Genomic DNA, 27421 nt, shown 5'->3' with positions numbered 1-27421 from the left:
CCTTTGACATCAATGGGCTTTGGTTCAAAGACCTCAATGTTTGAGTTGATTTTTGTTAATGAAGTTAAGAAAATTGTACCTAAATATACTTTGGAAATTATATTTATCTATTCAAGCAAATGATTTCATTTCAGTCGACAAAACAGACAGATCAGTTATGTCAGAGTTTGTTTCTGAAAATATGACTATTCTGCTTTGGATAACATATATTATATCTGCATTATGCTAAGATCCAGATTCTCAAAACGTCAAAAGGTATTTAAGCACCTATTTCACACTGAAATCATTGTGAGTTAGACACCTAAATGCCCTTGAGGATTTGGGCCTAAACCACAAAGAATACATTTTAAAAAACCCAGAAAACATTAGGATAAACAGCTTAATTCTACAGATTCCAAAATTTGGATTAACTATTTTTAAAACTAAACCAAAAATGCATTTTTATAAAGGCATATTGTTAAATCTCCAGTCTACACTGAGGTTTATTATAACTCTCATTGATGCAATTATTGTTAATCCCTATCACAAGTTTATCATCTCTGAAAAATGCAAGTTACCTTACTGGCAGAAGTTGCTCCACTTGTATGTGTTTTAGGAGGCTGACTGGCACTAGTGCTTGCAGGTTTCATCTGTGAAATAAAAGCATAAATACAAAAGAAGGGGGGGGAACAATATGTCAGAATATACTGGTAAAGCGGAGCAAAATACTTCATTTAAAAAAAGATTCTCTGAGGGTTCTGTTTCTTAGACTATTTTATTCAAAATACTAACGAGTTCATTTATATTCAGTGTCTGCTTTACAAGTCATCTGAAGCAGTTTTCAGAGTTATAATTCAGATCACCAGAGGATCATCTGAGATGGTTTTCTTGTGAGCAGAGCAGTTATTGCAGACTGAATTATTTTTCATACTTCATATATAATCATATATAATCATATATAAATCTATGCTATTTCCTAAAATTGAGGTGCTCGTTTTGGTTAACAGTGAAGCCATATGTAATCATCTGTATCTCATGATACTTCAAGAGTAACTGCTGTAAACTGAAGTCAGATAGCTTGATTTTTTTAAATTAAAAACAAAACACGATCAGTGCAAGCTTGAAAAAAAAAATATTTTTTTTTAAACCTGCATTAGCAACATGCCCTGGTTCCTTCATGTCACATTTAGATTATTGAACAGAAATTATACAGGAGAAAATTATCTTCAAAACAGAAAAGCCTATAAAAGCACCTGTGTAAAAAGTACTGTGGATGCAGCAATAGTTTCCCTTCTTGATGACATGTGAACAACGTGGTGCAACGTGCAGAGAGGGAGAAATGAGGCAAAGAGGTGCATACACATACAAATACTGATAGGTAGAATTGAGGGCTTTCAAATTAAACAAATGTGTGTGCAGATGGAACAAAAACACAGCAAATAATTAATTTCTGCATGACTGCAGTTTCATGTCAGTGTAACGCCAATGATACTAATGGACTTACATTGGTATACAACTGGAATGAAATTGTGATAAAAATCAGAAGTGGCTAGAAAAATCAACCTTGAGCAATGGATGCAAAGAAATGTTGTCTTTCAGAAGAAACAGATAGAGAAAACCTACTTAGAGACAGAAGACCTCTCTCAGGTATATGAACTCCTGAGATTTTACAGCAGAGTATTTTGAACGATCCCCTAAACACAGAAAAGCCTGCAGGCTGCTGGTTCCTTACCAGGCTCCTGCAACGGCCTGGTAAGGAAACTACTATACAAAATGAAGAAACACCAATATTCAGCCCATCAGACATAAGGGACTGTGATAGATTAGTAGCCTCAAACACAAACAAAAGATATCATTCATAAAGATAAACGCCACATCATGTTCTTTCCTTCTGACTTTAGCTCCAGAACACAATATGAACGGAGAGAATTTCTCCCGCACAAACAAAATTTGAAATTACAAAGACTAAAGCGGCCCTTCTGAAGCTGAACTTCAGCTAGTGAACCAGTGGGCAATACCAAAGGGCAATACTCTGTTCACAGATATAGACATACTACATCATTGAAGTGTGGCCCACAAGTACATTTTCCAAAATGTACGTGCAGGAGGAAATTGATGGTATTTTCTTCAAATATTTCAGGCTTGGATTTAGCATTATGAAAAAAATGAAAACCAAATGAGCACAGTATCATGTGCCAAAACCAAAAATACTGTTAGTGTGATGATGCTTGTACATTTGGGACAACTCACATTCATAAAGCTAACTACATGCTTAAGTGTTTAGAGGATCGGTGCCTTGCTGGACACCTAAAAAATTGCATCCAGTCACAGTATGGCTGCACAGATTTGGTTGCTAGGACACACAGTAAATTTGATGTTCATTTTGGAAAAGAAATTTAGTGCTGTATTACTGTTAAATACCATCAAGGAAATCCTGAAGTTTAGATTTTCATCAAAACAACTTCAAAAATAAATTACTTTTTAATCCCAATTAACTTTAGTGTCCTTTCAAAACAAAGACCATTTCCAGTTGTTCTCTCTTTAAACTAAATTAATTAGCTAATTAGAATTAGCAGCAGCTCTTCTTCTTCTTTTTTCCTTTATGCCACTTTTCCTGGTGAAGGTCACGGCAGCAGCACGGACAGCAGAAAGGACCAGACCTCCTTTTCCTCCACAACAGGCAAACTGGGAGATTTAATCCCTCCAGCATGTCCTGGATCGGCCTTGGGGCCTTCGCCCAGTGGGACATGCCCGGTAGAGTTCCAACGGAAGCCTCCCAGGGAGCATCCTTTTCAGGTGCCTGAATCACCTCAACTGGCTCCTCCTGATCCAGAGGACAGAGCTGAGGCCCTCCTGAATAGCCGAGCTCCTCCTTAGCAGCAGGTATTTCATTTAAACTTCTTGAAAACCTAGCACTAGACTGTAGACTTTACAGGGCAGGAACTACCTCTTGCTATATGTGGTGTCTAGCACAACAGGACTGCCATATCCGTTGTGGCCTCTGTTTGCTGCTGTAATACAATCGTGCTCACTTTAATACGTTTGTTAGATGCTCAGATGCCATGGTGATGGTCAGATTCGATCTTTGGATTACAGCAGAAGTTTGCGTGATATTTTACTCTATATAATAAAATAGATTAGTCTTTTCCAAAAAAATTTGTAGTTAAATATACAAAACAAGGTAAATCAAATCATGTGAATCAACTCCATACACAGCCGGAGCACCTGAAAAAAAATTACCCAGATGTTAACCATGCAATAATACAGGAGATGATATAATCTGTTTGCATCAACATAATGAATTACACAATGTGATTATGTACTAAAATGTACGTCAGTCTGAAACGGTGCAGTGTCTGATTTACATATTTTTTATACATCCGGACACCAATTTTCTTATTACTGTCCTAGGATAAGAAATGTTGCTGAATGCTCTCAACATCCACTGACTTCAGTAGGTACTGAGCACTTCTACAGCATCAGGGACATTTTAAAGGGACACTGTCAGCTTCAATCTCTTAAAATTCACTATACAGTATAACAGTTTAACTAGTTTAAAAAGCATTAATCTTTTCATTCTTTTAAAAAGAAATGCATCAGGGATTTTCAATGGAGTTACTCGCAATTGGCAACTGGGTACGCAAGATCAGAATCAGCATTCTGATGATTGTGATTAGAGGCTGGAAAATCAACAGACACATCAGACGTATCACCTCTATTCTTGAGTTCCTACCACAATAGAAAGCCACTAATTTCCTTCCCCAGGTGCAACTTTCTAAGTATACTTCTAATCTTGACAGATTTTTTTAAGAGAATTCCCTGATGAATTCAGTTGGAGGATCTCAAAAGACTTGCATGATATGACGCTCTATTACTGTATATTTGGAACTTACTTCTGAAATATTAGACTAGCTGCATTTTATCCTAAATTTGAAGTCAATGTATTGATTTAAAAACATTTTTTAAAACAAAAACATAACCTTTCAAAAACATCAACAGGGTAACCCATTTTGACAAAGGTACAACATTCTTGGGAATGCTTTGGTATTTTGAGCTACTGCAAAAGTTCACCTAACATGGGGTATCCAGAGGTAGAGGATATTTCTAACATTGTATATTCAGCCAAACGGCAACACTATATTTCTTGCACACAAAATTTTACATGAGCCGCTATAATATGACCCTAAGTATTTGATTGTGCAAGGTGATGGATGCCCACCTCCATTGTAAGTCAACAGGAGTTCGTTCATTTTACTCAGCACTAGAGTTGGTCAAAGTTTTTTCAATTTTCAGTGAAAAATTGTTAACTTTTTTTGTGACTTTTTTGTCCCATTTTTTCCCCCATCTGACTCTATTCAGCACCTTGCTGGATTACAATCTAAAATTTAAAATGAATGGAGAACACTCTAAACCCTTTAAAAATCTAACATACAGCTAGACTAACCAGTAAAGTGCATATACCTGACTTGCATATTCACCTTTTGATGCACTCCATTTAGCACTAACAGAAGTTACACATGCTGGCCAGCCATGTAAGGGCGCATATACAAAGAGGAATAGAGTGGCACACTCCCTCTGTGCCCCACAGAGCTCCTGGAGGCCCACTGGTTGCAGCAGGGACCAAGCAAAAGTTCCAGGCACTGCAGGTTTCCAACTCCCCTCCCCTTCAGAAAGAGCCGCAGGAGAGAGGAAACTACAGCGAGTGCAGGTTCTGCCCAGAGGGAAGGAAGTAAAGGAGCAAGATAGGCAGAAAGAGTGTAGATGCGAGTGGGGAAGGGGTTGGTGAGACAGAGAGAGAGAGAAGGTCTGGGCTGGTGGGGAGGCGAGAGAGAAATAAGGCTGCTCTGCACCATTTTCTTCAAGGACAAGAACACAGCAGAGCAGAATGGATATCCCTGGATCCTGATACTGGCCTCATCTGCTTGTTGTTCCTGCTTCAGTTAGTTTCTTAGTTGCCTGCAGTACTATACTTAGCTCAGTTGCCTCAACCTGGTAACATACATTGGAAGAAAAATGTTCGTTAATGAAGAAAAGTCACACACTTGAGCTGCTGTCTACACTACAGGCATAGCACAACACAGTAAAGAGTTCAGGGGTGAAATCCTGGCCTCACTGAAGTCAATGCCAAAACTCCAATTGACTTCAATGGAGTCAGAATTTCATCCTTGAATTTTTAAGCTCCAAAGACACTGGGTTCTTCCACTTAAAGAACTGTTTGGATTTTTAAGTTATTCAATGTGGTCTTAAAACATTTATGATGCAATCACACAGATACATCCTACTGTTTTAAAAAACTTGTAAAATCTGGGACCCAAACAAACTCCGGCAGAGACCTGATAAAATTAGCAGCAAAGAGACCTACGCTCTCTTCCTCCTTATGCTATAGGTGTATATTTCAGCTGGTGTCTATATATATGCAGTCATGGACTAATTACAGAAGCACTCTACTATGATTATATATATATCTCATACCTGAAATATCATTAAAAGAATTATCCTCAAACTGCAGGCTCTTAACGCCCACCATTAACACCAAAAGATCATGGAATAAAATGCTAAAAATGGAAGTCTTACGGAGTCATCTAGTGTACCTCCTCACCTACGTGGGATTATGCCTTACCAATTGCTCTCTACAGTACATTTGCTATGTTTTTTCCAGTCTAATTTTCAGTGTCCCAAGAAAGGGCTTCCACTTATTTCCTTGGGAGATTATTTTATACCTTAATAGAGTTCATAGTTAGATCTTCCTGATATTCAGGCTAAACTGTCCCTTTCTTAATTTTATCTCATAATTACTAGTAAACCCTCTACTACTCTAAATAATTCCTCTCTCTCTCTCTTTGGCATTTACGTTCCCAGAAATTTTCAAGCAGTATCACATCCCCTTACAGCTACTGCTTAGCTAAATTACACCTATGTGATTTTTTAAATTCTTCTTTCAACATAAACCAATTCCTCAGGACTCCCAATCATTTTCATTGTGCCTCTCTGTATTCTGCCAGTGTCTTTCTGATAACGAGGTAGCCAGAACCAAACACAATATTCTGCATGTGTTTAACTAACATTCTGCTCCATGATATGAAACCTCTGCATGTGCAACCCACAAACTGCACTGGCCTTTTTTACTGTAATATAACATTGAAAGCTAGTTTTCAGTCTATAATTGCCCACAAGAAACCTGAAAAGTAGGTCATATAATTTGGATTATTACTTAGTTCCAATTTTATTTTTTAATTTGCAGAAGTTCAGAGGTTATTGATTATTGGTTATTGATACTAGAACTAAAGTTGTTAAGCAGGTTAAATAAAATAGTATGCAGTCCTTGACATTTTAGGTATTTATCCACAGTGGAACAGTCACTGACGAGAAAGAGAGAGTAAATACGAATGATTCTGTATTCCAATGGTAAGGGCACCAATCTGGGAGGAGGGTCCAGTCCCCCTGCTCCAATCATTCTTTCATTATTAATCCAAAGTGCAACAGCTTCAAAAGGAGAGACTGAGGGAGTCCCACACCACAATATCCCATAGCTTAGTGGATAGAGCACTCTCCTGAGATATGGAAGACTCTTGTTCAAATCCTTTCTCCTCCTCAGGCAGAAAGGAGGGAATTGAGCTTGGGTCTCCCACATCTCAGGTGAATGCTCTAACCATTGGGCTAAGAGCTATACGGTAGGCAACAGTCCTACCACCACCAGGACTAAGTGAGACAGGCAGCCAACTCACTCCTTCAAAAAGCAGTTTAGGTGCCTATACTGCCCAATTCCAGGCAGCTGGTTCCATTCTGTGGATCTCTAGGCACCTCCCTGAAGCACAGACATAGATGCCCAACTCTGAGACAGGGGTGGGGCTTAGCATACACTCCCCTCTGGTCAGTGTCTCCTATTGGCTACCTTAGGCTGCTTCCCCCAAGTATCCTGGTTTTTATGGATCACATTCCAAAATGCCTATCTGTCCCCATTCACTGTATAAAGTGCCTAACTTCGCTTTGTGGATTCTGGTGCTGTTCATGTAATTAAAGCCCCAAAGTTAGGTGCTGTGCCACTCACTGTTGCAACACATAATTCCACCCTGAAGTCTCAGAAGGAGATACACACCCACCAGGGTTATGGTCCAAAACCTGCACAATGTTTTCTCAGAATAAAAAGTTTAATAATAGCCTTCTACAGAGTCTTAGGGTATGTCTACACTACGGAATAAGGTCAAATTTATAGAAGTCGTTTTTTTAGAAATCGGTTTTATATATTCAAGTGTGTGTGCCCCACAGAAAATGCTCTAAGTGCATTAAGTGCATTAACTCGGCAGAGTGCTTCCACCGTACCGAGGCTAGAGTCGACTTCCGGAGTGTTGCACTGTGGGTGGCTATCCCACAGTTCCCGCAGTCTCCGCTGCCCATTGGAATTCTGGGTTGAGATCTCAATGCCTGATGGGGCTAAAACATTGTCGCGGGTGGTTCTAGGTACATATCGTCAGGCCCCTGTTCCCTCCCTCCCTCCGTGAAAGCAAGGGCAGACAATCGTTTCACGCCTTTTTTTCCTGAGTTATCTGTGCAGACGCCATACCACGGCAAGCATGGAGCCCGCTCAGCTCACTGTTACCATATGTCTCCTGGGTGCCGGCAGACGTGGTACTGCATTGCTACACAGCAGCAGCAACCCATTGCCTTGGGGCAGCAGACGGTGCAATAGGACTGGTAGCCGTCATCGTCATGTCCTGAGGTGTGAGGTCGATCAGGAGCGCCTGGGCAGACATGGGTGCAGGGACTAAATCTGGAGTGACTTGACCAGGTCATTCTCTTTAGTCCTGCAGTCAGTCCTATTGAACCGTCTTATGGCGAGCAGGCAGGCAATACAGATTGCTAGCAGTCCTATTGCATCATCTTCTGCCGGGCAGGCAAGAGATGAGGATGGCTAGCAGTCGTACTGCACCGTCTGCTGCCAGCCAAAGATGTAAAAGATAGATGGAGTGGATCAAAACAAGAAATAGACCAGATTTGTTTGGTACTCATTTGCCTCCTCCCCTGTCTAGGGGACTCATTCCTCTAGGTCACACTGCAGTCACTCACAGAGAAGGTGCAGCGAGGTAAATCTAGCCATGTATCAATCAGAGGCCAGACTAACCTCCTTGTTCCAATAAGAACAATAACTTAGGTGCACCATTTCTTATTGGAACCCTCCGTGAAGTCCTGCCTGAAATACTCCTTGATGTAAAGCCACCCCCTTTGTTGATTTTAGCTCCCTGAAGCCAACCCTGTAAGCCATGTCGTCAGTCGCCCCTCCCTCCGTCAGAGCAACGGCAGACAATCGTTCCGTGCCTTTTTTCTGTGTGGACGCCATACCAAGGCAAGCATGGAGGCCGCTCAGATCACTTTGGCAATTAGGAGCACATTAAACACCACATGCATTATCCAGCAGTATATGCAGCACCAGAACCTGGCAAAGTGATACCGGGCGAGGAGGCGACATCAGCGCGATAACATGAGTGATCAGGACATGGACACAGATTTCTCTGAAAGCATGGGCCCTGCCAATGCATGCATCATGGTGCTAATGCTGGTTCATGCTGTGGAACGACAATTCTGGGCTCGGGAAACAAGCACAGACTGGTGGGATCGCATAGTGTTGCAGGTCTGGGACGATTCCCAGTGGCTGCGAAACTTTCGCATGCGTAAGGACACTTTCATGAAACTTTGTGACTTGCTTTCCCCTGCCCTGAAGCACATGAATACCAAGATGAGAGCAACCCTCACAATTGAGAAGCGAGTGGCGATAGCCCTGTGGAAGCTTGCAACGCCAGACAGCTACCGGTCAGTTGGGAATCAATTTGGAGTGGGCAAATCTACTGTTGGGGTTGCTGTGATGCAAGTAGCCCACGCAACCAAAGATCTGCTGATATCAAGGGTAGTGACCCTGGGAAATGTGCAGGTCATAGTGGATGGCTTTGCTGCAATGGGATTCCCTAACTGTGGTGGGAACATAGACGGAACCCATATCCCTATCTTGGCACCAGAGCACCAAGCCGCCGAGTACATAAACCGCAAGGGGTACTTTTCAATAGTGCTGCAAGCCCTGGTGGATCACAAGGGACGTTTCACCAACATCAGCGTGGGATGGCCGGGAAAGGTACATGACGCTCGCATCTTCAGGAACTCTGGTCTGTTTCAAAAGCTGCAGGAAGGGACTTTATTCCCAGACCAGAAAATAACTGTTGGGGATGTTGAAATGCCTATAGTTATCCTTGGGGACCCAGCCTACCCCTTAATGCCATGGCTTGTGAAGCCGTACACAGGCAGCCTGGACAGTGGTCAGGAGCTGTTCAACTACAGGCTGAGCAAGTGCAGAATGGTGGTAGAATGTGCATTTGGACGTTTAAAGGCGTGCTGGCGCAATTTACTGACTCGCTTAGACCTCAGCGAAACCAATATTCCCACCGTTATTACTGTCTGCTGTGTGCTCCACAATATCTGTGAGAGTAAGGGGGAGACGTTTATGGCGGGGTGGGAGGTTGAGGCAAATCGCCTGGCTGGTTACGCGCAGCCAGACACTAGGGCGGTTAGAAGAGCACAGGAGGGCGCGGTACACATCAGAGAAGCTTTGAAAACCAGTTTCATGACTGGACAGGCTACGGTGTGAAAGTTCTGTTTGTTTCTCCTTGATGAAACCCCCCGCCCCTTGGTTCACTCTACTTCCCTGTAAGCTAACCACCCTCTCCTCCTCCCTTCGATCACCGCTTGCAGAGGCAATAAAGTCATTGTTGCTTCACATTCATGCATTCTTTATTCATTCATCACACAATTAGGGGGATGACTACCAAGGTAGCCCAGGAGGGGTGGTGGAGGAGGGAAGGAAAATGCCACACAGTACTTTAAAAGTTTACAACTTTAAAATTTATTGAATGCCAGCCTTCTGTTTTTTGGGCAATCCTCTGTGGCGGAGTGGCTGGTTGGCCGGTGGCACTCCCACCGCATTCTTGGGAGTCTGGGTATGGAGGCTATGGAACTTAGGGAGGAGGGCGGTTGGTTACACAGGGGCTGTAGCGGCAGTCTGTGCTCCAGCTGTCTTTGCTGCAGCTCAACCATACACTGGAGAATACTGGTTTGGTCCTCCAGCAGCCTCAGCTTTGAATCCTGCCTCCTCTCATCATGCTGCCGCCACATTTGAGCTTCAGCCCTGTCTTCAGCCTGCCACCTCTCCTCCCGATCATTTTGTGCTTTCCTGCACTCTGACATTATTTGCCTCCACGCATTCGTCTGTGCTCTGTCAATGTGGAGGACAGCATGAGCTCGCAGAACATTTCATCTCGAGTGCGTTTTTTTTTCTTTCTAATCTTCACTAGCCTCTGGGAAGGAGAAGATCCTGTGATCATTGAAACACATGCAGCTGGTGGAGAAAAAAAAAAGAGACAGCAGTATTTAAAAAGACACATTTTATAAAACAGTGGCTACACTCTTTCAGGGTAAACCTTGCTGTTAACATTACATACATAGCACATGTGCTTTCGTTACAAGGTCGGCTTTTGCCTCCCCCCACCGCTTGGCTACCCCCTCAACCCTCCCCCCTCCCCATGGCTAACAGCGGGGAACATTTCTGTTTAGCCACAGGCAAACAGCCCAGCAGGAACGGGCTCCTCTGAGTGTCCCCTGAAGAAAAGCACTCTATTTCAACCAGGTGACCATGAATTATATCTCCCTCTCCTGAGGATAACAAAGAGAGATAAAGAACGGATGTTGTTTGAATGCCAGCAAACATACACTGCAATGCTTTGCTGTACAATGATTCCCGAGTACGTGTTACTGGCCTGGAGTGGTAAAGTGTCCTACCATGAAGGAGGCAATAAGGCTGCCCTCCCCAGAAACCTTTTGCAAAGCCTTTGGGAGTACATCCAAGAGAGGCGCGAATGCCAGGGCAAAGTAATCCTTTCACATGCTTTCTTTTAAACCATGTATAGTATTTTAAAAGGTACACTCACCGGAGGTCCCTTCACCGCCTGCCGGGTCCAGGAACCAGCCTTGGGTGGGTTCAGGGGGTACTGGCTCCAGGTCGAGGGTGAGAAACAGTTCCTAGCTGTCGGGAAAACCGGTTTCTCCGCTTGCTTGCTGTGAGCTATCATCATCTTCTTCGTCACCAAAACCTGCTTCCGTGTTGCCTCCATCTCCATTGAAGGAGTCAGACAACACGGCTGGGGTAGTGTTGGCTGAACCCCCAAAAATGGCATGCAGCTCATCATAGAAGCGGCATGTTTGGGGCTCTGACCCGAAGCGGCCGTTCGCCTCTCTGGTTTTCTGGTAGGCTTGCCTCAGCTCCTTAAGTTTCACGCGGCACTGCTTCGGGTCCCTGTTATGGCCTCTGTCCTTCATGCCCTGGGAGATTTTGACAAAGGTTTTGGCATTTTGAAAACTGGAATGGAGTTCTGATAGCACGGATTCCTCTCTCCATACAGCGATCAGATCCCGTACCTCCCGTTCGGTCCATGCTGGAGCTCTTTTGCGATTCTGGGACTCCATCATGGTCACCTCTGCTGATGAGCTCTGCATGGTCACCTACAGCTTGCCACGCTGGCCAAACAAGAAATGAGATTCAAAAGTTCGCGGTTCTTTTCCTGTCTACCTGGCCAGTGCATCTGAGTTGAGAGTGCTGTCCAGAGTGGTCACAATGAAGCACTCTGGGATAGCTCCCGGAGGCCAATACCGTCAAATTGTGTCCACAGTACCCCAAATTCGAGCCAGCAAGGCCGATGTAAGCGCTAATCCACTTGTCAGGGGTGGAGTAAGGAAATCAATTTTAAGAGCCCTTTAAGTCGAAATAAAGGGCTTCATCGTGTGGACGGGTGCAGGTTTACATCGATTTAACTCTGCTAAATTCGACCTAAAGTCCTAGTGTAGCCCAGGCCTTAGCTAGCTAGAAATAGATCTTTTCAGCAGGAACCCAGAAACAGGAATGCCAAACTTCAAATTGCAGGCTCTCAACGCCCATCATTAGCACCAAGAAATCATTTTTTCTAAATTAAGAGTAACAGCTCAGTGGGGGAATTTGAAATCAAGCTGAAAAGATGGGCTCAGCTCACTGAGGAGGTGGAAGGATACTGTATAGGAAAAACCTAAACTATCCTGTAAAGCAGGGATCGGCAACCTTTGGCATGCGGCCCACCGGGGTAAGCCCCCACATCCCTCAGTCTGCGCCACTTCCCGCAGCCCCTATTGGCCTGGAATGGCGAACCGCGGCCAGTGAGAGCTGCAATTGGCCAAACCCGCAGATGTACCAGGTAAACAAACAGGCTTACCCTGGCGTGCCATGTGCCAAAGGTTGCCGATCCCTGCTGTAAAGCCTAGAGAAAAGGGACAGCTGGGTTCCCAGGCTGCACAATTCCTTCCTGAAACCAAGCAAGAAAGGAAGAGGACTTGCCTAAGTCACCCATGGAGGCACAGTAGGGAAGGACTTTAGAGTATCCAAGAGTCCATCCAAATTATACTCTATATAATTCAGTTGTAAACAAGAGCTAACGTATGTTTCACAATGAGTTATTTTTCAGTAGCTTTTCCTGTATAAAAAGTGTTACATGTACCTGTTCCTTCTGTTGTTTCTTGTCTCTCTTGATGTTTTTTTTATTTAACAGTAGTTTTAAGTGTCAAACACTGTAATAAACTTATCTATGAATCTCTCTATTCTTGTGGCTGATACTTACCAGCTATGAAGGAATCAAGAACCAGAAAGAGGAATGATCCTAACACTAATTAGCATTGGACAACATGCTAGTCTGATACACTTAATGCAGAGGATCAGGGAGACAACACTTTGCCATAGGTAATTTTACCAAGTAGGCGTTTGATAACAGCATAAACAAGTTTAAATTAGCCTCCAAAGAAAACCCCATAAACTGATTTTGATCTGTTTTGCCTTGGATGTGATAAGCACATCCTCTTTTCCCCAGACCTGAGGTTCATTGCTCTAACTAAAATAAGCACCTTGATGCTGCTGAAGCAAGAACTTACAAATGGGAATGGAGAAGTAGCTGTACTATAGCCTGGAGAGTGGCAGTTATAAGTTTACGGTCAGGCATATCTGCTTGCTGACAATAAGCTGTTGTACATTCTTAAAGTAGATGAGTTCATGTAAGAGGTTAGCTAGAGATTCTGATGGAGACAATGCCCATGTACACTTCAGTTTCTTGGCCAAAGGACCTCTCTAACAATATGGCACTCATTCAAAATTAGCATGTCCTTTATACAGTTAATTTCATTATGCTGCATTTATTTCTTTAGTAAGTTATTATGGAATGTATATACCACCTCCCTTCTGTAGGGGGAGCACTGATGCTAGAACAGAGCACCCTCTTCTTACAAATCAGACTGTTTTAATTTTATAATTAAAATTTTTCCTCTTTTAGGGTAACTCTTGTGTTGGAGAAACCTGGTGTCACTTTTGATCACTTCCTTGCATAGACAAACGTTCATGGTCAAACTGTTATGAGTTGTAAACTAAAGCACTCTTACAAGTTAAAAAAAGATAAAAGTAATTTGAGATAACCCACATCACACCAAACTGTCTAGGTTTGGCAACACAGCATTGGCTATAAACAATGATTCAGGCATTATAAGTTGCGAGCATAACAACCTTTACCTTTATTCAAGGTAGGCTGGAAAAACTTGGGCACAAAAAGGAGCGTGCAGACAAAATCAGAGAGGGCGTATTATAGTAACCATTGTTCCTTCAGGCAGCATCATATTTACTTAAACTGGTTTTAGCCAGATGATTAAGAGAGAAGACCTCATGTTACAGACAAATTACCATTCATCTGGGAAGTGTCAAAGGCACTACTGAGATTTAACCAACACAATCACTAGTATGACTGAAATTTCATAGTTTTCAGATCTTTTGAATTAATAGAGAGGTACAGTATGTGTATTACAATATGTTTGGTATTACATGAATTTCATTAGAAGTATTTGGTGTGACCCAGAAGGCTAGTTAGATATAAGTTTAAAAATCTGTCTTTTAAAAAGCACCCTACGAGCATTTCCCGATTTATCAGCATTCAGAATACTGTTAAAAACACACTTATTCAAATCCACAGGCAGTCTGCCCAGCATGCGTAGTGTCCTCCACACACAAGCCTGGCTTGGTTGCTGTGCTGCCCTTAGCTCCTCCACAGCCGCCTCTGGCACTAGCAATAGCAGACACAAAGTGCCTAGTGATAGTTAATGCTGCTCCCAGCAGCATTAGCTTCCATGGATTTTTCTAAGTGAAATAGAACAAAATATGCCACACAATGGCACAGCCAGGATTAGGCAACAGGAGTTCTTGGCTCCTGGCCCTAAACTCAATCTTAGAGCCCTGTCTGGACTGCTGAATTACAAATATCAATTCCAGATAAAGTAGCATTTATAGAGGTTGGGTGCCCTTCTGAAATAAATACTTGGACCCAGATTCTCCACTCCTGCCAACATGCAGATTTGAAGTGACAGGGGAATCAGAGCAGAGCTCTTTTCACACAAAATTGAACAGCACAAGATAGATTTATAATTTTTTTGGAAAATAAATGCTATTAGTAAACACCACCAATCAGTTGTCTTCAAGCTACTACTTTGCTGTTTAAAAACAACCATAAAATTTACCACAGAATGAGTAGATATTCTTTGCTATATAATTGTACATGCTGAAGTTCATTTTAATATAATACAGTGCTTTGCATTTATTTACCTCTGTGGCTTCTGATCCTTTTTTATCTCCAGGTTTAGAAGATGCTCCACTTTTCTTGTCACCATGCTGTAAGAATAAAAAAGTCATTAATCAGATTAATAACTAAATCTTATACCCCATCTTCTATATAAATAGAATCTCAAATGCCTTACAGATAGTACATGTCGGGACCACATCATTCACTGTAATCAAGATTTTCACAGAGTGAAGCATGACAATTATTCTTCATCACCAGTAGACAACAGATAAAGTTTTTAGGAGACATGAAGCGTAACTCCAAATGAAATCATAGGCAGAATTCAGGCAGACAGAATAATTATTTTCAGTGGTGGAATCTGGCCATAACAGTAAGCTTAACACCAGGGCTCTTGTGAAAAGTGCTACAAGACATTCAGATACCTGTTTTATAGCTCTTCCTCCAGCAACTCAATGCTCCTTAACTCTATTTTGCTCTTTGATTCAGTATTGCTTTAAGTCCTCATCTAACTCCCACTGACTTCAGTAGATGTCAGACAGGGTGCTTAGAGAGAGTAGCACTACTCACTGAATCATGAACACTACTTCCAACACCTAAGTTTTCCTGGGGGGCATTCCATCCAAGTTTTCACCAGGCCCAGCAGTTATACTGCTGGTATATGACCAACAATCCCTGTCACAGTTTAAAGCTGTGTGTTTGTACAGTACTTTGTACAACAGGGCCATCTCTACATTGCAGGGCCTATATCTTCATAGCTATGGTGCCAGCGGTACACCAACATAACCTCACAGTTTAGACATAGCCTACGCCGACAGGAGTTTTGTTCCTGTCACTGTAGGAACACATCCTCCCCGGACAACGCTACCTAGATCAATGGAAGCATTCTGCCATTGATCTAGCTGCATCTACACTGGAGGTTAGAGAGGCATACCTACATCGCTCAGGGGGGTGGATTTTTCACACCCTGGAGCAATATAACCATTTTGACCCAAACTTTAAGTTCCGACCAGGCCTAAGACTCTGATCTTGGTTGGGATCTCCAGAGGGTTCTGGGATATTAATAATGACTGGTTTCCAATTGAGCAGAAGTATGAGTGTTTTTTCTGTCCCAAAACACATGCTCAGTTTGTATTACATTGTTTCCAGAACCTGTTGTTCTTTATACTTTAATGAAAGACCTTCACTGCATCAAGCTAGTACTGGCACAAACTTGGTGCAATACTTACAGCTGTAATGTCCAACCCTCGGGTGCCTGACAGTACAACTAACAATTCCATGGAACTCACATTTCTAATTATGTGTAGAAAGACCATTCATCAACTCTGAATAAAGGATTTAAGTTTTGACTTAGAACAGTGATTGAAGTTGTATAATTAAATTATTTATGTTTCAGCAAACTATCTACAGAGCAGATCTGATGTAAATCAGGATTAGCAATGTCATGGATTTCTCATATCCATGTTTAAATTTAGCAATTTAATTGATTCAGAGAACTGAATTTTTGGTGAGACAAAGTCACCTTATATAAAGTATATTTTGGTGTTGTAAACCGGTGGCATGCAAATAATATAATCACAACCTATGTACTTTATCATTTTATGATTTCACTGTAACACATAAAGTCAAACTGCTTCCCTATATGACTAACACATTATGTGGAAAGACCAGACTTGCTAAAAAACATGCACATAAACGTTAGCTAAAACTAATCTTTGGTACCTCAAGTATAGCTAAACTGCCAAGTTCCATCAAAGAACCATGGTTTACTTAGGGAGGTTCAAACTGTTGGATCATATTAAAGAAGTTCTGTATTAAATCACAAATGAGTTTGATTCCCCATAGTTTCAATTCCAGGGTATTACTAATTAAGAGGTCTCTTGGTTTTGGTACTGTTTCTCTCCCTCTATGTGTGAAACTTGCAAGCTGCTAATTGTGTTAGTACATTCTAAGACAGAGTCTGTTCTCAAAGCAATTCACAGAGAGAGAGACTCAAAGCAATATTCTAACAACAGAAACAGCACCCAGAGACTCCCCGCCTTTTTGTTGTATTAAGGATTGTGATTAAAATAGAGATAGAGGATGTATGTGGATGGATGCTTGGTGTGGATAATAAATGAATGATCAGGGAGGTGCCAGCCTGCTGGCCTCCGAGAAGGTAGCAGGGGACCTGCTGGCCTCCGAGAAGGTAGCAGGGGACCTGCTGGCCTCCGAGAAGGTAGCAGGGGACCTGCTGGCCTCCGAGAAGGTAGCAGGGGACCTGCTGGCCTCCGAGAAGGTAGCAGGGGACCTGCTGGCCTCCGAGAAGGTAGCAGGGGACCTGCTGGCCTCCGAGAAGGTAGCAGGGGACCTGCTGGCCTCCGAGAAGGTAGCAGGGGACCTGCTGGCCTCCGAGAAGGTAGCAGGGAGAAATAGGTTAACCGGACCTGCTGGCCTCCGGGAAGGTAGCAGGGGAAAAACGCATAGATTAAGCTATGATTTCAGAATCTAGGCTGTGTCATTTGCTAAGAAATACCAGCAGTGACAAAGAGATTGAAATATCCATGTTAAGATGTTTAAAAGAAAACAGGGTAAGCCAGTACCAGAGGGAGGAATGGAGTCAGAAGGAACTCCAACCTCACCTTTTGTTAAAGAAATTACACCTTTTAAACAAATCCTTCAAAAATTTGGGCACAGTCCTTGGACTAAACAAGCCCTAGCCGATGTCTGCACTATTTCGGACCTAGAGGATAGATTGGCTCAGTATATCCTCATATACAAACCTTCTAGTGCTGCCAAAAGAGATGCAGCAGCAATTTGGTTGTTGTGGGACGCATGTAAGGATTCTTCCCTCCGTTTGTCTTCATGTAAAGAGGAAAAGGCACAAACGGAAAAGGGAGCAGACAATTGGAAGGTGCTGGCTACAGATACCCAAAGCCAGCTGAAAATAGTGAAAGAGGCACTCCAGGAATACAAAAAGAGTGAAAAAGTTAACTCTGCAGAGGCTGGAGGGAGGCAGGTAAATAGGGAGAAGGTCCTATGTACGGCACCCCCAGGCATAATTACAAAGAGAAAAGAGAGTAAAAGAAAGTTAACTCTGCAGAGGCTGGAGGGAATTAAGCAGCTAAACTTTGTGAAAATGTTAAAAAGGAAAAGTGTTAGAGAAAGAGCATTCTTGGTTGCAGCCATTCTGAAAGAAAAATGGGCCCTTTTCCAAAGGAATGTTTGTAAATTAGCCAGGCAAAAATAAACTATCTGATTCAAATCATTTGACTGGACAATTTAGTCAAATTTGCTAAAAGAACATAAGGGGGTTCTATTGGAATTTAGCTGCCTCAAATGTATAAAGGAAATGTAAGATGTAAAAAAAAAACAAACAAGCAGAGCAGTGTGGAAGGGATGTTAAGGAAAAGAAAATGTGTATGTATCTGTGTGTGTGTAAATATGTAAAGTTCTAAGGACCAGTTGGTTTTGTTTTTGTTTTAAATAATGGCACTAAAAATCCATTGGACTCTTTAATTCAAAGTTGCAAAACTCACAGACCTTTTTGCTAGACACAGGTAATTAGTGTTGTTTGGCTTTGGGATTTGGCATTTAACCCTTAAAAGGTAACTCAATGCTTTACAAAATTTAAAATGTTTTTAAGTTGTGGCTGCAGCAGGGCAGTCAAAATCAGGAGAATATAAAAAAAATTCTGCATTCTTTTTGTTTGTTTTTGTTTGTTTGTTTTTGTAACAAAATAGCAGATGAGAGATGTAATAAAAAAAAGACAGTGCCTCTCTGAAGCAACAGCAGGGGTGAGGTGCACAAAACAAAAAGAAGCAATGTTAGAAACACAGTCTTAAAATGGCTCTGAGTAATCAGACTGTCACTTTGATAAAGGTACATGAAACCTCTGTAAGCAAAAAAAGAAATAGTGACACCTTATGTAAAAATGGATCTGGATAATGTTATAGAAGTTAAACTATGGAAGGAATGTGCATTTGCCCCAGAACATGTGCAGGGTATATTGTAGAAGGGGCAAAAGAAATGCAAACATACCATGCTACTTAATTAAAATGCTATTAGGGCTCCAAAGGGAGCCACAATAGGTCGGGTTTTCTTTTTCAGATTGCTGTGTGTTTTGGAAGCAGAAGTTAAAAGTAATCAAAACTCTGGTGAAAGTTGATTGTGTCCCTTTTAAGATAGAGTCTCTGAGCTGCTGATGGCTTTAAATCCAAAAGCAGGAAGCTTCTGTGAAAATGCAAATTACCTAAATGATAAAGGAAGGAAAGAACTAGCAGCACAAAGGAGCTGCAGATAAAGGACACACCTGGTCAGCAAACAAATTGTCTAAATAAAAGGCGCGGGATAACAAGATAATTTTAATAAATGTAATGATAATAAGTATCCCTGTAACAACGTATAGTGTGTATGATTTTTGGAAAACCCCTTTAAGGTCGTATGGTAATGATGCTTCTCAGTTATTACCTGTAAATAAAACTTAAAGCTTAACACAGCAGGAAAAACATTATAAACTTGGTCTGCTGTATAAGAAGGAAAACTCAGGGATTTAATGACTAGACAGTGGGATAATTTCCCCATAACCCTTAAAAGATAAAAGCCATTGAAACCTGGCCTGCCTATAGAACAAAAACAGGAAAATGTGGGGGCAATTCCTCTGTTTTGCCTGCAATCAGCAAGGGTATTTGTAAAAGAAATATTTTAAGCAATAATCTGCCACCCCAAAAGGGGTAGAAACATGTTCTTTTTGTCTTTCAGAAAAATCAGGAAAAGCTGATGCCAGCTGAAAAGCAACCCAATACCATGAATCTACTGTCACAATAGAAATTGTGTTTTGTGTTCTATGTTTTGTCTTGTTGCTAGCACTGTTGTGTGTTTAAAAAAAAAAAAAAATACTGAAGACCTGCAGGAACTTAAAAATAAATTAAGCTTTCTGTCCCGGCTACAGGACAGCCTGATACAAAAACAAGTACATGCCAATGTAGACTTGGTCCAAATTGGTCTGGGTAACCTAAAAGGCCGATGGAATCTTTAGTAATGGCTTAATACTACCACATGGCTTATCCATAAGAAAAAAAAATATTAGAAATAGGAAACTACACAGCCATAGCTATGGGATGCACTGAAATGCAGATAGTTGCACTAGCTACTTTGGAACACAAAATGCTCTGGGTCATATTGGCAAATATTAAGGGTTTCATGCATTTGTTAAAAAAGAAAGATCATTGTTTGACACTTATCAATATGAATGGATGCAATATTTTCCAGTATTGTAAACCAGACTTCTTAATGGAGAAATTGTTGTCAAAATTGCTCACCAACAGTCCCTGGAGGCAAAGGTATTGAAGGTTAACCCACTCCCCATATTACACATGGGATCCTTCTGGCTACCCTGGACCTTGAGCCAGTGGGCTGGGGAGGGAGGGAAGCTATTGGACACTAGAGGTTATACCGAATGGACTCCTCAAAAGTGGGTGTGCCTCACCTTGCCTGTTGCCCCAGAACTTTGTAGTAAAGATACATCACTAGGATCATGTATGTGGCATGAATTGGAATCACAAACTCAAATTGCCTCGCAGTACTTTCTCTTGAATAGGCTACATAGAAAGTGACACTGATGATTATAAATCTTAGTGTCAAAAGGGGGATTATGTTGGATCATATTAAAGAAGTTCTGTATTAAAATCACAAATGAGTTTGATTCCCCATAGTTTCAATTCCAGGGTATTACTAATTAAGAGGTCTCTTGGTTTTTGGTACTGTTTCTCTCCCTCTATGTGTGAAACTTGCAAGCTGCTAATTGTGTTAGTACATTCTAAGACAGAGTCTGTTCTCAAAGCAATTCACAGAGAGAGAGACTCAAAGCAATACTCTAACAACAGAAACAGCACCCAGAGACTCTCCGCCTTTTTGTTGTATTAACAATTGTGATTAAAATAGAGATAGAGGATGTATGTGGATGGATGCTTGGTGTGGATAATAAATGAATGATCAGGGAGGTGCCAGCCTAAGAATCCAGTGTCCATGGGATGAAGAAGGCGTCAAGTAGAAATAACCAGAGGACTCCCCCCCGGAGGGCAGACTGGAATCCACGCAACAGCCTCAAGAATGGGAGAACCAAAGAACAAGACAACATCTAGCAGCAGGGAGCCCTTAGGAATGTGCTATCTGCTGATTGATTCAGCAACAGCATGATGAAGCAATTCCCATAGACTGGCATAGGAAAAAATTCCTATAAAAACAGACTCTAAAAAGTGAGAACTTTGGGGTCTGATTCTGCAAACCAACTTCCAGGAGCATCAGATGAGCATCTGACAAGGCCCTGCTCCCTCCTCATGTCCAGGCCACCTGGCCAGTGGCTTGGCATGAGCAACTCTAAGGCTGGTAACTATGATAACAACCTTACAGAACCTGTGTGTGTGTGTGTTTGTATGAATGAATGTGTGAATAAATATGAGATTGAATGGAATGTTATAGCTATAACTAACTGCTTACTATGATTCTTTCTGTATTCACAATAAATGTGGTATTTTGCCTTTTTCCCTTTAATAAAAAAGGAGTACTTGTGGCACCTTAGAGACTAACCAATTTATTTGAGCATGAGCTTTCGTGAGCTACAGCTCACTTCATCGGATGCATACTGTGGAAACTGCAGAAGACATTATATACACAGAGACTATGAAACAATACCTCCTCCCACCCTACTCTCCTGCTGGTAATAGCTTATCTAAAGTGATCATCAAGTTGGGCCATTTCCAGCACAAATCCAGGTTTTCTCACCCTCCGCCCCCCCTCCCCCCCACACAACAGAACCACTAACCCAGGAACCTATCCTTGCAACAAAGCCCGTTGCCAACTGTGCCCACATATCTATTCAGGGGACACCATCACAGGGCCTAATAACATCAGCCACACTATCAGAGGCTCGTTCACCTGCACCTCCACCAATGTGATATATGCCATCATGTGCCAGCAATGCCCCTCTGCCATGTACATTGGTCAAACTGGACAGTCTCTACGTAAAGGAATAAATGGACACAAATCAGATGTCAAGAATTATAACATTCATAAACCAGTCGGAGAACACTTCAATCTCTCTGGTCACGCAATCACAGACATGAAGGTCGCTATCTTACAACAAAAAAACTTCAAATCCAGACTCCAGCGAGAAACTGCTGAATTGGAATTCATTTGCAAATTGGATACTATTAATTTAGGCTTAAATAGAGACTGGGAGTGGCTAAGTCATTATGCAAGGTAGCCTATTTCCCCTTGTTTTTTTCTACCCCCCCCACCCCGCCCGACGTTCTGGTTAAACTTTGGATTTATGCTGGAAGTGGCCCACCTTGATTATCATGCACACTGTAGGGAGAGTGGTCGCCTTCGATAAGCTATTACCAGCAGGAGAGTGAGTTTTTGTGTGTGTGTTTTTTTGAAAAAAAAGGGGGTGGGGGGGATGAGAAAACCTGTATTTGTGCTGGAAATGGCCCACCTTGATTTTCATACATATTGTGAGGAGAGTGGTCAATTTGGATAAGCTATTACCAGCAGGAGAGTGAGTTTGTGTGTGTGGTTTTTGGAGGGGGGTGGGGGGGCTGAGAAAACCTCGATTTGTGCTGGAAATGGCCCACCTTGATTATCATACACATTTTAAAGAGAGTGGTCACTTTGGATGGGCTATTACCAGCAGGAGAGTGAGTTGGGGGGGGGGGGGCGGAGGGTGAGAAAACCTGGATTTGTGCTGGAAATGGCCCAACTTGATGATCACTTTAGATAAGCTATTACCAGCAGGAGAGTGGGGTGGGAGGAGGTATTGTTTCATGGTCTCTGTGTATATAATGTCTTCTGCAGTTTCCACAGTATGCATCCGATGAAGTGAGCTGTAGCTCACAAAAGCCCATGCTCAAATAAATTGGTTAGTCTCTAAGGTGCCACAAGTACTCCTTTTCTTTTTGCGAATACAGACTAACACAGCTGTTACTCTGAAACCTTTCCCTTTAATAAGTTCCTGCTGGTTTTTATTTTATTGGTATAACAAAACAAGTTAGTTCAAAAAAATACCTGCAGCTAAGAACAATTTTATGAAAACTTGTACCAACTAGGACTCTGTTCAGAGTGGGAAAGAAAGAGTCCAAAATAAACTTAGCCTTTAAAAAAAATAATCAATCCACCACTTATTAGATTTCCTTTCAGATCACATCCCTGTTTTGGTTAAAGGATAAATGAATTATCATATGTAAAAGGGCCTGTATTTTTTCCAGGAGGTTGTGAAAATAAGCAACAACATCCACAAAGCTAATTTTTAATGTATCATCTTCACTAAAGAGTTTATGGAAGTCCCTCTGAAACTGCAACACATGTATTTTAATGGATTATTTAGAGAAAATATGACTGGACAATATTTCATAGTAAAATAACGTCAACTTAAAAATTTCAAAGTATCAAATTGCATCTTTATACAAAAGTATTACTGTTTACTAATTTAAGTTGAACATAGTAAGCACTTTAGTTACTTGATCCATTCATTATTTACTGAATAGTCTCCTGAACAACATAACCAATTCCCCAGTGTCTAACTTAATATGAATTCACAGTAACGCCATAGTTTTATCTTGATACAGCTGACAGTTGCTTCCTCATTCCTTCTCCTGCGTCCCAAATACTTTAAATAAGTAGCTACCTTTTAAAACGTAGAATACAACATATCCAAGTTACAAAAGTCAGCTAGACTGTAGGGCACACATACCAGAGCAGGGTGAGTTTCCCCAAATGGAAGGTGGGGCAAATTCAGGCCCCTGTAATTTTACTGAATGCATCAGAGTTCCACAGGGGATGCATCTGGCTCTATCTTTAAGTGTCTACCCTTTAGCACTAATGCTCTCCCATTCTCTACTCCCTTATTGATATAGTCGCTGGCAAGAGCCACACACCCAACCCAAGAGATTAAAATCCACTCTGTCAGTAGCGGAGCTGGCTATATTTACCGTCGCATACCACCAGCTTGCAAAAGCCATGGCCGGAACGTGTTCTTCCTTTAAAATAATCCTCCCCCTCCAAGCACCGCTGAGCGTTTCTAAGCGCCCAGGCTCAGGGCGGTAGCGCCAGGCTGGGGCTGACCCTGCCCCTGTCCCTGGGGCGGGCGGCGCTTTGGCAGCGAGGCGGAGCTGGCGCTCCAGGCTGGGTGTGGCACCGCTGCAGGGCAGGAGCGGGCGGAGGCGGGAAGGGCTGTTGGCGCGGCCTCGGCTGCGCCCCTCCCAGTCCCCAGGGCTTTAGGGACTGCGGGGCAGATCGCAACGCGACCCCCATTGCACCGGCTCTGCCCTGTATCAGGCCGCGGGAAAGGGCTGCGCTGGGCTGGGCTGTCACCGCCCGCCCCCCGGTGGCCCGGAGCGGGGCCGCGCTGGGCTGTCACCGCCCGCCCCCCGATGGCCCGGAGCGGGGCCGCGCTGGGCCTTTCCCCCCGCCGCCGCCTCTGGGCCGCGGCGGGGCTGAGCCGGACAGTCCCGCTCCGCTAGCCCCGCGCTGGGGCCGCTCCCCTCTTGCGGGCGGCGCTGGCGCATTCCTCTGCCCTGACACAGGCAGGAAGCCCAGCTGGCCGCCCGGAGCCCTGGCGCAGCGGAGCTTTGGGCGCCGCCCTAGCCCCGCGCCCTGGTTCCGACACGTACCGCTCTGCTCCCCCTGCCTGCAGCCCCCGCAGGCTTGGAGGAGGACGACTTCTTCCCTTTGTGTGGCTGAGACATGGCGCGGCGGTTCCTCGCTCGGCGCCTCTCCGCGCGGCGTTTACGGGGCGATGTAACGGGCAGGGAGTGGGGAGCAGGTTACATGTAACTGCGAAGCAGCTTTTCTGATGCAGCCAGAGCCAACTCTAGGCTGCAACCCCGCAAGTCCCTCCTCTTCCTGCAGCCTCGACTACTGGACCAGCTGCTCTAACGGCACCACTCCTCTGCCCTGCTCATCCCCGCTGGGCTCAGTGTTTGCTGAGAAGGAGGGGAAGGCTGACTGGAAGATGTTTGGTGGTGGTTTTGCTGCTTGCCAGGACATACCTTGCAGGCTTACTTGTAGAATGAGGCCTGGGCGTGGCCCTCTTGTGTCCTTTAGGCTTCACAGCTGAGCTGAGATTTGTTTTCCTTTCTGTAATAAGAAACTACAGTGGGGAGAGCCATAAAATTCAAAGTCAGAGCAGAATACTTTGCAAGATTCAGTGGGGTTTGGATCAGATCCATAGTTTTGGTTTAGGCATATCTCCTGTAATCACTGTTTGGCTCCTTGTAACAAAACCAATTGCCTGAAAAAATTAGCCATCCAACATTTATTTCTCCTGTCAGTTTTAGGGAGCAAATTAACTTAAAATCTGAGCAAAGCTGGATCTTTGCCCAAAACTCAAACCAAACTGGAACTTTTTTTGAGGCTTTGAGAAAAACACAGGGGAAAAAGTTACCATTTAAGGTATCAAGTATCAGAAGGGTAGCCCTGTTAGTCTGGATCTGTAAAAGTGACAGAGTCCTGTGGCCAGTCCATGCAACAAACCTCGATGCCAACTCTGCCCACATATCTACACCAGCAACACCATCACAGGATCTAACCAGATCAGCCACACCATCACTGGTTCATTCACCTGCACGTCCACCAATATAATATACGCCAGCCAATGATCCTCTGCTATGTACATTGGTCAGACTGGACAGTCCCTATGTAAAAGGATAAATGGACACAAATCAGATATTAGGAATGGCAATATACAAAAACCTATAGGAGAACACTTCAACCTCCGTGGACACACAATAGCAGATTTAAAGGTAGCCATCCTGCAGCAAAAAAACTTCAGCACCACAGTTCAAAGAGAAACTGCTGAGCTTCAGTTCATTTGCAAATTTGACACCATCAGCTCAGGATTAAACAAAGACTGTGAATGGCTATCCAGCTAAAAAGCAGTTTCTCCTCCCTTGGTGTTCACACCTCAACTGCTAGAAGAGAGCCTTTCATCCTCCCTGATTGAACTAACCTCGTTATCCCTAGCCTGATTCTTGCTTGCATATTTATACCTGCCTCTACAGTAGTGGAAGTGCCTTTCCACTACTTGCATCCAACGAAGTGGGTATTCACCCACAAAAGCATATGCTCCAATACGTCCGTTAATATATAACGTGCCACAGGACTCTTTGCCATTTAAGGTATATGTCTCTTGTGCTCTTCCTGGATTAAGCTGCAAGTGGAAATATCAAAAGCAAACTTCTTCTTATGAGATTTCTAGCTGAAGTTTTTCATCATATCAGTTTCAGTAAGTATCCACACTTGAGCCATTCACAACTTCCTTCTTGGGATCATGCCCTCTAATTGTTGTTCAAAAACTCCATGCCTTGTTGAATTTAGCCCATTACTTGTTCCAGATTTTACGTTCCTGTAACTCAAAATCATCAGTCATTTAACTTTTAAATTTCCACACCAGTGAATGCGAAAAGGTTCTATCCATCTAACTAACTAACTAACTAAATGTTTTCTGGTCAGTATCAGTTTTAATGGGTCTGCCAACAACAAAACCTTCCTTTTTGATTATTAAAGAGTAACTATTAGGTTTCAAGTTTATATATTAATACATTTTGAACCTTTGCTGCCACAACTTAGATTATTAGATCTGAAGGAATTTTCAAAATTTCATTTCAAGAAGGTAAATTCTAAATGCCCAACTTCTGCAAACACTTATGCAGAAGGCTGGGCAAGCTATAACACACCAGCAACTTCTCTTAGACACTGGAGGAACAATTTGTGGTCAATCAAAAATCCAGCATGACCATCTGACCCTGATCCCATGTCAGAACATTATTATTTGTGACTCTGAATGCATGAACGTAGCCCCAGAATAAGAATTTAACTTAGTCTGGATCATGTGGAGATACTGAGGTGTCACCTTGAACTGAAAATCCATCACTTTAATTATTGCCTTCCAAAATAAAGGGAGATTAAAGACTCAAGATTAATTGGCAAGCATATGTGTAAGCAGCTTGTACACAGCTTGCGTAAAACAGATGTGTGCTTCGGGAGCTCTAGGCCATGGAGCAGTACCAGAGTCTCTCTACTCCCCCTGTGATTAAACTTTGTGCTGTAGACCAGGCTCTAACTGAATGTTGGGGAACAGTCCACCAGGAGCCCAACTCTTTCTATTCTGAAGAAGCAATCAGAATAACTGACATATATTACAATATTCCTCAAAGGTTGTAGCAAGTCAGATGTAATTAGTAATGTAGAAGGAAGTAGGAGAACCCTATTCCAATTGTTTAAGTTAGCTTTGTTCTGTTATATTGCTATTCAGTTTTCAATTAGGAAGAAAAATATTTACATTAACATGAGATTGTACACTAAATTCTCATTAATATATATATAATATTAAATATACTAAGTTTACTGCTAGGTTTATTTTGTTGGATATGTAGAAATTATTTTATAATACAATTCAAAATATTGAATATATTTAAAGTGTATTAATACTTAAGAGAAATATAAGTATATATTTTATATACTGAAATTATTGTGATTGTCTTATATAATTGCATTGATTTAATGTAAAACTTAATACATTTATCTTTGAAACTTTTTACATTTCTAAGAGAATTTTGACTGTACTTTAACCATGCTTTCAGAAAGACGGATACAAAGATAAAAGTACTGTGAGAAACAGTCTGAGGGCCTGATTCTGATCTCACTTATCCCAGTGTGAAACTAGCGAGAGGCAAGTCAAACCTTGTGTGTCTAAAACAATTGTACAAGGCTAAATGCAACAGAGAAATGAGCATATG

At 42.4% G+C, this 27421-nt stretch overlaps 1 protein-coding gene across 5 annotated transcripts in view; it reads right to left on the bottom strand.

The window, feature by feature from the left end:
- The window catches only part of CAST (calpastatin), a 112604-nt gene extending 88114 nt beyond the window's left edge, over window positions 1-24490 (bottom strand). For 3 of the 5 annotated variants that reach the window (XM_077817219.1, XM_077817220.1, XM_077817223.1), the window contains exons 1-3: window positions 24296-24490; window positions 14675-14740; window positions 558-629 (exon numbers count right to left, since the gene is read on the bottom strand). In XM_077817219.1, coding sequence (XP_077673345.1) covers window positions 558-629; window positions 14675-14740; window positions 24296-24370 — 213 coding nt within the window. In that variant the 5' untranslated portion in view covers window positions 24371-24490. Of the gene's footprint in view, window positions 1-557; window positions 630-14674; window positions 14741-23614; window positions 23726-24295 lie in introns of those variants that run through there. The other 2 variants (XM_077817222.1, XM_077817221.1) reach the window with 2 other exon arrangements.
- Window positions 24491-27421: the final 2931 nt, after the last annotated feature.

Source organism: Eretmochelys imbricata, chromosome 5, assembly GCF_965152235.1.
Source record: "Eretmochelys imbricata isolate rEreImb1 chromosome 5, rEreImb1.hap1, whole genome shotgun sequence".
In the NCBI taxonomy this organism is placed as follows: Eukaryota; Metazoa; Chordata; order Testudines; family Cheloniidae; genus Eretmochelys; species Eretmochelys imbricata.
Note: the sequence above shows the minus strand (reverse complement) of the source record. Positions and strands in the feature narration are given on the sequence as shown.